This window comes from Sinocyclocheilus anshuiensis, unplaced genomic scaffold (assembly GCF_001515605.1).
Source record: "Sinocyclocheilus anshuiensis isolate Anshui unplaced genomic scaffold, SAMN03320099.WGS_v1.1 scaffold1239, whole genome shotgun sequence".
In the NCBI taxonomy this organism is placed as follows: domain Eukaryota; kingdom Metazoa; phylum Chordata; class Actinopteri; order Cypriniformes; family Cyprinidae; genus Sinocyclocheilus; species Sinocyclocheilus anshuiensis.
Window position 1 is genome coordinate 374,998 of NW_015540949.1, and position 11,046 is coordinate 386,043.

General features: G+C 36.0%; 1 protein-coding gene across 1 annotated transcript; it reads right to left on the minus strand.

Annotated features, from left to right (window-relative positions):
* Window positions 1–1,458: 1,458 nt before the first annotated feature.
* On the minus strand, window positions 1,459–5,916 carry LOC107689854 (cathepsin K-like). The gene is made up of 8 exons (XM_016488024.1): window positions 5,803–5,916; window positions 5,231–5,368; window positions 4,296–4,418; window positions 3,839–3,991; window positions 3,339–3,557; window positions 2,183–2,348; window positions 1,959–2,067; window positions 1,459–1,704 (listed from the first exon to the last, which is right to left on the minus strand). Exons 2-8 carry the CDS (start codon window positions 5,360–5,362, stop codon window positions 1,605–1,607), a joined length of 1,002 nt encoding a protein of 333 aa, XP_016343510.1. The 5' UTR covers window positions 5,363–5,368; window positions 5,803–5,916; the 3' UTR covers window positions 1,459–1,604.
* Window positions 5,917–11,046: the final 5,130 nt, after the last annotated feature.

The following is an 11,046-nucleotide window of genomic DNA, read 5'->3' on the forward strand; positions in this document are numbered from 1 at the left end:
TAAAATTTTTATCAGCACTTGACATTTGCATTTGTAAAACATAAATTTGCAATTACAAGAAGGTAAAGTTGTTTGTTTGTGAGTGTAATTTTGATGTAAAGTCAAAGTTCAGAGATTTTAATTGGCAGTTATTGAATGTGAAGATATGGGTACAAGATACAAGAAAAAAAGGGTAAAGCTGGGTCATTCATCTGGGGAATGGGGAAGTGGTTCAGTCATGGTCATATGATTTCATACCACTGAACACATAACTGTCATGACTTTTGTTTAAACAGCCCAGCCCAGTTTTTAGTTCAGTATGTTGTTTCTTTTTTTGACTTCTTTTGGTTTCAGCTTCCCAAAATAAAGGCTCTGATGCTTTCTCTTCCACCTCAACACAACTAAAACTAAGTCTTCATACCCACCGGTATGTCGTACAGATACCATGGTTTAAGGACAAGTTGATTTATTATATATGTTTCTGTACAGAGGTGTAATATTGACTTGTACTAACTGTGGTACTAACTGTGTTAGTGTGATAAACATATGATCGAGCCTCACTGAAGTAAAACATTTATGAAAATGACATTAAGATACTTTTACCCAAATATGATGTACTCAAAATTAAACATTTTATTTAATATTGCCACAAAAAAACCTTGGTAATCTATATAATCAAAACATTATAAAACAAGTGTTTCAAAGATCAGATCCCACCAGGGGAATAAAAAAAAATGTTTAACAGACTGTATACACAATATCAAAATTTCCCTTATGAATTTCAAATATTGCACAAAACAGTTTCAACTGCACAAATTGATAGGATTAAGAACGAGACATCTAAGACCCAAGAGGAAAATACACTTAACCTTGTGGTATTCAAATCAACTGCAACTTTTAGAGAGTGTTTCCTCAATCATTATTTAATGCTGGAGCACACTCAGGGGCGTCATGCACTCATTATTTTTGAGGGGTCACGAGGGGGGGGCGTTCTGTACAATAACACTTTCATCGTACAGAAAGAGAGCAAAAAACATTTACATTATCAAAGAACATTTTCACAGTCTAGAGTTCAAGCACTCTCAAAAACTCCCATTAAAATCACTGAAGCTGTTTACACTGTGAAATGAATATCTTACTTACAGATTCATACACACATCTGTAGTTTGATTCTAACGAGAGAATTCGCCAGAAAGAGGTTTTCAGGTAGCAAGTGAGTGAAGAAAACACCGGCATTTTAGCGATGACTCATCTGAACACTTCTGATTGGTCATTGCATTCATAAGCTCAACAGCATCGTGTGTGATTGGTTATGCTGTAAAAACGCGTATGTCTCTGGCTCAGCACCAGCCAGCGAACGCAGATTTGAATTTTAGAAGCTGATATGACGCGCTGAACGATTTAATCATGCTGGTGTGATTGTATCAAATATTAAAAATATTATTTGGCTATTTTTTGCCTTTTGGAAGCTGCATTCAAAATCCACTTGGCTTAAAAATCTGAGGGGGCACGTGCCCCCTCACTTTGAATGGGCATGACGCCTCTGAGCACACTGATTGAGTCCCTTTTGTTATTGGTCAGCAGCAGACAAGTTTGGTCCCATGTGTGCTCCCTACTTCCAGCTCTCACATGACAGGGAAACTGGCCAGGCTGGCAATGCCACATGCATTGTTACGGTTACGAGCCATCAGGACGTACCCCTTCTTCCCCCAATCTTCACCCCAACTTCAAGAACAGAAACAAAAAAACAAATGGATTAGGAGAATTTTACACTATTACATGCTGAATATGACAACATGGAAATGTAATTATTTATTTATTTTATTTTTTTTTACTTACATGCACTTTTTTTTAATTAACATTCATTTATTAACATTTTCATTAATTGTTCATTTTAATCATTATGTTTTTATTTAAATTAAATAATTTATTTAGTATTTTAACAATGCTGTGCTCTGCTTCCAGCATATTTTCCTTACCTGTTCTTCACAATCCAGTACTTTTTGCCTTTCGGTGTGGCTCCGTAGCCAACAGCTAGAACTGCATGGTTGACGTCGTCCTTGTTGCAGTTGGGATCATAGTACACACCTAGAAATGGGTTTTGGGGGTCAAGATTTTAGTCTTATCCTTCACTATAAAAATTTCAGCAGAACAACAACAACAACAAAACACTTTGTAGATGATGTAAAGATATGTTAAGTACCGCTTTTGTAGTACAGGAAGGTGGACTGCATGGCATCTATACCCACTGACACAGGTCCCACCTTTGCCACAGCGGAAGTCAGTGCCCTCTCATTACCCTGAGGAATCTCTTTATAACTTTTACAAGTGGCCGCTTTCGCTGAGCTGTTGTAGGCACACTGCTGGTCCTGCAGGGGGCAGTAGTGAGATGAAAAATCATGACTGTCATTACTTTTTTTTTTTTTACAGTCGCTAGGACACATTTCTCAAAACTTAGGCTACGTCCACACGAAGCCAGAGCTTTCCCTATCCGATCTTTCCCCCCCCTCGTCTCAAGAAATATCTGCGTCCACATGAAACCACAAAACCGACACAAAACGATGTAGTATACATGCCAGACCAGTATGTATTGTGGCGCTGTAATTCTGCCACAGAGATACACTAAAAACGGAGAAGAAGACTTGGACTATGCGCATAAACCTTGTGCGCGGTATACAAACGAACATGGAACAATACATTTATTAATCTGTGTTAATGTTAGTTAATAAAAAGACAATCGTTCAGTGTTTGTTCTTGTTTTTGTTGCTGTTACGTGGCGTAGCGGTGTCTGACTAGGGGCGAGATGTGGGCTGATGACGTCATCGTTTCAGAAACTATACGGATTCGCTGTCCACACGAAAACGCAGGGGCGGCGTTTTCAGATTTATACACTCTGGGACCCGGTTTCAAAAAATATAGGTTTCACTCACCCAAAACGCCGGATCCGTGTGGACGAAACGCCTATACGATACCAAATGTATGCGTATACAGCTAAACGCGTCTCCGTGTGGACGGAGCCTTAGTTAACTTTTTCCAAATTCCATTCTGATCGCCTTACCGACTGGCAGCCTTGCACATCCAAAATGCACTAAAACAACCAAAATACTTCATATGTGTCCCAAATCAAGTCATTTTTCCATAAGAGTAGCAGAAGTTGTCACCCAACAAACAAACACACTTTGTCACTCATAAAAACAGTGACCTAAAAACACTAATAACAGTGTAGCTTGAAAGACGTAGTCATTGAATCTAGTGCCAAAGCATTGGAAAAACCTCCTTTGCATTTTAACCAAATAACATAAATGAATCATTGAAAAAAAAATGCAACAAAAAAGGCTTAGTATAAGGCTGACTATTACCATTCCAACATAGGGGTAGCTCTCCTCTGAATCAATGCCTTGGTTGTCTCTGACGTATTTGAAGGCATTTGTCATATATCCTCCACCACAGCCATCATTGTCAGTCACACAGTCCACCAGGTTCTGAGGACTGAGGTCCACCAGCTGACCTTTGGTCTTCTTCAGCTGACCTTCCAAAGCCCCAACAGAGCTAAAGGCCCAGCATGAGCCACATGAACCCTGAGGAGAGTGAGAGAAAAAAAACACTGGAGATAGCCTAAAACACTTATATTCTGGTGGAGAAATTATCTTTTTGACCACTGGATGGCGCTTAAGTACAGTGATAACAATAGTTGGCTTGAAACAACAGATGGTATGGATCATAGTTAGATGGTAACCCTCATTCTGTGGAAATTTGTGTGAAAGCACTTGAGGATGAGGATAGGGTTGATCGTGTGAGAGTTTCTCAGAATGAGGAAATATTACCGCAATATTACTGAAATATTTTGTTATTTCCTCACTTGGTTCTTGACAGAAGTGACGTATCCCAGTTTACGGTAGTCAATTGATTTGGGCAACTTCTCCACCGTGTCATCAGGCAAATATGTGTTAGTTGGGTCCTGGTACATGGGCATTTGAAGTCCCATGACTTTCTCTGCCACCTCTTCTAGTGTCTGCAGAGAGATAAGCATTAGACAAAAAACTTCATTCAAATAGCTGATCAACCCTGAAAAAAGTTATCAAGTTGGATCTAGTTTCAGTAAACATGCCTTTATAATAGATTATTGATGGAACATTGCTGTTGTCATGTATACTCTGCAAACAGGTTTAGCAAGATTGTGATATCTTAAACTTAAAGGGGCAGGATCACACATATGCAGATGTTTTCCAACACATAAGACTGGCAAATGTTTGTAAAACAATACATTAAACATTTTACAGCAGCAAAATATTAGCAGATTGAATTAGGGCACTTACCATATCTCCAAAATGGTTCATGCCCAGATTATAGGTATGAATCCCCAGTTCGTACTCTTTGTTATGGGCTTCAATAAACAGCATATTCTTCTCCCAAATCGCCCGTCGAATAGACTCTTCATCCTGTCCACCATAAAACAACACTTGGCTCAAGTGCTTGGTTCTCAAACTGTATAAACCACCAGCTGATGATGCATTGCATGAACCTGAACGTTATATTACAGTAATTCGAATAATAGAGAACTCGTATTTTAGCCAGAAGCAACAATTTGAAGATAAAAATATCTTGATGGATTTGATTACAAACATGCAGCTTTTTGCTTCACAAAGAATTAATTGATGTACTGAAGTCATGTGGATTACCCTACTTGATGATTATCGTAATGTTTTTTATCAGATAAACTCATTCTGACGGCACCCATTGACTGCAGAGGATCCATTGATGAGGAAATTATGTAATGCTAAATTTCTCCAAATCTCTTCCAGTGAACAAACAAACTCATCTACATCTTGGATGGCCTATGGATGAGTCAATTTTTAGCACATATTCATTTTTTGGTTGAACTATTTCTTTAATGCATCTAATCTTTATAATGCATGGCACCTTTAAGTGAGGATTTAGGTAGAATTTGCACCTAATACTTAAAACTCTATAAAATAACTTACCAATCCTAAGGCTGTAAGATTGTCTTTCTTTTTTCTTTTTTTATATATTGAGTTGCAGTGCATGTAAAAGCACAGACCTCTTAGAAAAGGACTTAGCCAGTACATTCCAATCAATGTAGTCATACAAATACAAGCTAGTTTTCCTCTCTTTTTTACCAGAGAAGGGAGAAACAGATGGCTTTTTCATGAAAACACTAACCCAATCTAGTTCATTCACTCTTTTGGCACCCTAAGGAAATATTGTATTGTCTTCATAGGCTGTTACTCACCAGGCCATTGTACTCCCTCTTGTGGGTGAGTTTCCAGCTCTCCCATGCCTCATCCAGTGTGAGATTCTCCAAAGTGTGAGCTAGTCCACACCACACCACCACGAGTAGGGTGATTCCACCAAACGCATACATTATGCCCTGACAAACAGACCTACAGTCAGAGGTGTAAAGCCACACTGTACACTACTGTATATCACGCCAGCGGCGCTCTTGCAACGTACGTGGCGTGATAACTGCAAACCACAAACAAAAACGAGTGAAGCTTCACCGCAGTGAAACTTATTCAAGCAGTTCAGAGAAATAAGGATTAAGTGGTGATTTCTGAAATGAGCTAGAAGAAATGTACTATTTGTTATTATATTTTAAAAAGTTTTTAAAGTTTTCGTGAAGAATAAAAAGAAAACGAAAGTGATTGCAACAAAGCTGCACCCACAACTCCAAACGTTTCGAATTTTCATACTTTTTTTACAAGTATTAAAACAGGCGTTTACAACACTTTACATATAAACAATGTAAACAAATTAAGACGAGTCAAAAAGAAAAACAGAGTGCGGACGAGGAACCTCGGTTACCTGGATGATTTCCAGAAGTTCAGAACAAAAGATGGATGCTGGTATGAAACTGGGTTAGTGGACGACCTCTTTATATGCTGACGTTTTGAGGAAGTTGCTCCTGTTGCGGGAAAAGGAGGAAGACCCGCTTCATCTGGAATCGTTTAAACACCAGCTCAGAGCAATGATGTCAGGACTCAGGAGTCAGGTTACAGTTTTAGGAAAAGTGGGAAGTTGGGAATAGTGTGAAAGAGATTTGTATTTGAAATTAAAATTAAATGTACTAAAACCAACACTACCAACAACAGAAATTATAATATTTTAGAGATACCTTATATTATTTTTTAGCTTTAAATGATGTGAAATCATGTGCATATACAGTTGCCAGGAAAATAAATTTGCAAGCTGTAGCAATTCATCCATTATTTAACCATTAGTTTTACATAATGCATTTGCTGCAGCTTGTCCTTTATGTTCCAAAACTGCTTAAATTCTCTATAATGTCTTGGGAATTGCTTACTGACAGCAGTTTTTGATTCTTGCCATTGATTCTCATTAGCATTTATACCTTTGAGCAGGCTAGATGGTCTTAGTCACACTAACAAAAGAAACAGTCCACTCAGCTTTTCAGGGAATTTTTTGTTGTGATCCTGCAAAAGGACGGATGTGATTAAGTGATGCACATTTTCTCATCTTGGAGACTGTAACCTTCTGTACATTCATCAGCTCACATTTTCAGCTTTTTTTTCACTTTTTTTTTTTTTTTGCTGGCATAAATAAAGGACAATCAGTTGACTTCAAACTCAACTGATTTGATGGGATCAATAAATAGCATCTCTTTCTAAGCTTGGTTCTCCTAGGGCCATGCTGGCTTGTCATGAACACTTCCGCTTGTTAGTCAACAACCTGAGTTCCCTGTGCAGTGTGTCACTGCATGAGGTCTATGTGAAAATTGTCCCATGATGTCTACTGTATAGGCATGCGGTCAGCACTAAGATATAAATGTATGTCGAGGAAAGTCCCCTAATGTTAGTTGTTCACACTATGTGCAGATTACTCACAAACATACAAGCAAACCTATAAATATCACAGGCCAAAAGCAGTACAGCCTGCTGACATGATTACAAGCCTGAGAAGACTAAATTTAAGAATGTATTCAGCTTTGTTTATGGGAAACAAAAAAAGTGTTTCCCAAATGTATTTATCTTAAAAACTAGGATTGGATTAGTCAGATTTGCACAAATTGTTTGTGGAACACAGTTGCTATTCATTTCAATTTATTGCACATCATTCACCAAATGTACAAACTAGTCAATAAAATAATACCCCAGCACTTCAATAAACTCAACAAATGCCCCCCCCCACCCCACTGTGGCAAGAAAGATACTTCAGATACTAACTGTGCATCTCATTTACTGCAGTTTCTCAGTAAAACACAGTGTTCACTGGAATTAATTTGATATTATTACATATTAAACTGCAATACCTAAAAAGAAGGATTGACTTCAAATTTGACCGGATACATTAAATGATTGAAAAATTTTTTGGTAATACACACCTGCTCATTCATGCTTTAGAAAACTTTTGGCTTTTTTATCGTTCATCTGATCCTGATCAGAGCCAGCGTTATGTGTGTGTTCAAGTGTGTTTTTGCTACAGCATTAAGGATTAAGCCTTATATATATCTCTTTTAAACATTTGTGAGTGCAGATATTGTCGGTGTGAACACAATTAAATTGTTGTGAAATTATTTTGTATATCAGGTATTAATTTAATTAATAATTGTTGTATTAATATAAATTTAAATAGCTCCAGCATGACAAATGTTCAGTCACATTACACAGCAAAAAAAAAAAAAAAACCTCCTCCTTTACTCAGCTAGCTGTTAGCAGCAAACTCTACATCTGTTTCCTGTTACTTTACATTCCTGTCTAACCACAAAACTGAAGAAACCCAGAATGCCTCGCTACAGTCATAAGTCTGCTCCCATGACTGTCACGAGACTTTTGATTCAAAGTTTTTTTTACAGTTTATTGTTCAAACTGAGAGCTACAGAGCCATGCATCAAACTTCCCTTTTTTGTGGGCACTATTGTATATGTCCTAAACACTACCTAGTCTGGAAACACTTAAATACCTATTTTTCACATTTTAGCGAAATAGTAAAGTCATCAAACTATACCAATGGCACAAATGGCAGGTGACCGAAAGACGTTTAACAAGTCAAGACTATTAAATTAACTTAACACTCTGGATTTCTTTCAACCAGCCTCATGAGGTGCATTCTGGGATGTTTTTTTAAACATCATCGAACGTGATTCCATGAGCAAATATTTGCATGTGATTCCATTCCACTTTTTAATGGGAGTTTTTAATTAATATTTGTAGTATTTTCATAGTTAAATATTACATTATATATTTTAATTATATTATATTATGAGTAAAAAGTGCTGAAGCAGAGGGACTCCATTCATAAATCCCATGACAGGAGCTTGTTTCTGTTTTCCCAGTGCCGCCACCATTGATGCACAGATGTCCACATGCTGGGGATTAGAGTTGAGACACAGAGGCCTGGCAAACTATACATTATTGCAGTGTGACAACCAGTCTTTAAAGAGCAAGAGCATGCACATTCACAATTTCAAAACTGTCCCATCTGCCATGTGCACAGGTATCTGAGGGTTTGTGATGGCAGGATTTGACCAATACAAATCAGTGTGCATCCCGTTTTACTCTAAGCCAAGGTCAGTACGGCATTTAAAAATGCAGGTCAAGAGATTGTTGTGTCAGTGGATACACAGAAAAATAGAGAGAGAGAAATATTCAGCTGGGAATGATGTAGTAGATTTCAGAAGGTTGTGCTGGGATATGAGATAAACATCCTTTGACAATCCTTTTTAAATGTACAACAAACAGCCGTAAGGCTTTGTTTACAGCATTGAAGAAAAAAAACTAAAAGCAAATAATCCCAATTCCTGGCTTTATACCAGACCAAGCTCTGCAGAAGACATTTTAGAAAAAAAGAGAAAAACGGTCCACTTTACTTAAAGCTAAGTACATGCATTGTAATGCATTGTACAATCACATGAATAATTGTAACCACAGTTATAACACTTATCAATTAATTGTTAACCTATGCATTTTAAATTCGGTTATAATTATTTACAAGATATTACAATGCACATTATGAATAATTATAATGCATTATACCCTTTAATAACCCTTTATAATGCTTAGTAAACGTTACTGAAAAACACACTCTGAATGAGAAATAAATCATTAAATCGCTCTCATTTATAGAATTTTCTGACATAAACTGTCAGACAGTGGCAACATCTGTGGTTATAATTTAATATTTTATATAGATTAATAAATAAGGTTAAATATTTTAAGGCTAAATATACACATAAATATATAAAGACAGGTACATATGGTACATTCAAAGATATTTTAAGAAGTGCTAGCTTAAGCTGAACATGCAAACATGCAAGGACAAATAGTTTCTGAAACAAACATGTGCAACACAGCAACACATAGGCTTTTTAAACCTATTCAGCCCCAGTCTTTTATCTCAGTTAGATTTTTTTAGATTAGAGTTTTTGCATAAATAAAGACATTATATTATATTATATTATATTATATTATATTTATTATATTATATTTATTATATTATATTATATATTATTTATTATTATTATTATTAATTTATTATTGTTATATATTAATTATTTAATTATGTTTAAGTTTAATTGTTAATTTAGTATTTCAACTTAAATTTATTTACATTTATTTTTTACAGTTCATTTCCAAGGAAACATTTCTAATTTTCTCAAAAAAAAATGTTTACGTTTGGGGTTTTCATATAATATTACAATTTTATTTTATTTTATTTCAGCTTTATTTCAATTTCTAAAAACAATTTTAAAAGTTTGTCAACAATTAACAACACTAGAATGAGTGAATGAATGAATGAATAAATAAATAAATAGTGTATAAAACATACACCTTTGCATCACAGCATCTACAGCAACAATATTTTGTTTCTACTATCATGTCAGTACCTAATCATCATCGCAACAGACAGATTCTTGTGTGCTTGTAAAATATTATATTATATTATATTATATTATCAATACATGATATTATATGATATATCACTGGTAACTAGACTAGAGTACGATGAAAAGACAAAGGGTTTGTCAAAATAGGCCAGTCTTGTTGTGATGTATTACTTTCATGAAGTTTAAAGAACTTAGAGCAATTAAATGAGGATAAAGGTGAATGTTTCCTATATTAGAGATGTTTCTGCTCTCAGTCCCTTCCTTCATTTGAAATGCTTTCCCTCTAGTGGCCAGATTTAATTAAAATCCTACAGGCAATGTGGAGGGTGTCACTGTTCTCCCAAACCACTAATGTGTGCTACTCCAGTGCAGGTATCTCTGTTTCCATTTGACTTGCTCTACCAATGCGTTGTAACAGACGTAAACAACCATGTGGCAATAAATCTGTTGCCTTTAGGGAACATCCTTATGATGATTGTGAGCAAATGGATGCAGTGTCTATGGCATGACTTGCCTGATTCATTGTTTTTGAGACTAAATATCACACCTCTGTTATTCATTTGTACACTGGGGCCAGAATTAACATTTGGTTCATTGGGTGCAATATCTGTCCTCCCACAAAAAGAGAATAAAATACAAGATGATGCTTTTACATTAACAGTGCTGGTTAATGTCGTGTGATGCCCATTAAAAGGCACTGAAGTTATATAAGAATATATGTAGTCTGAATGTTAGTGATTGTGTGGCTTTTTCATCCTGGCATGAGGGTTAAAATAGCTGCCACAGTCTGATTAACCACAGAGATGTTTAACACAAGTTATATAACATTGTTGTCTCTCTCTATACAGATGGTGAAACTTTGCATATTTTAAAAATCAAGGCGAATGGCTACAGTTCTTAAATATTATTTAATAAAAGCTGTTTTAGTCCTGCAGTATTCCTGGGAGATCTGACCATGGTCAGCTTAATAGAGGATCTTGGTTGCAAGCCTGCACATCTGACTCAAAGCCTTATGAAAAACAAGTAGTGATTTATCACAGTCTTAATTGCACTGTATTAGCCAATGCTGTAAAAAAAAAGTTACGTTAACAAAAAATGATAATAATACTACAGAAAAAACGAACTAACTGACAATTGGCCAAGTTACCTTACCCATATAAAGTTGTGTGTGTGTGTGTATATATATATATATATATATATATATA

What these genes read in the sequence shown, in the direction of transcription:
- LOC107689854 (XM_016488024.1), bottom strand. Translation starts at nt 5,362, where the DNA reads ATGTATGCGTTTGGTGGAATCACCCTACTCGTGGTGGTGTGGTGTGGA. An exon ending in AGAGGGAGTACAATGGCCTG is followed by an intron (nt 4,419 to 5,230) that starts GTGAGTAACAGC and finishes TATGGTGGACAG; the next exon opens with GATGAAGAGTCTATTCGACG. An exon ending in TACTGGATTGTGAAGAACAG is followed by an intron (nt 1,705 to 1,958) that starts GTAAGGAAAATA and finishes CTGTTCTTGAAG; the next exon opens with TTGGGGTGAAGATTGGGGGA.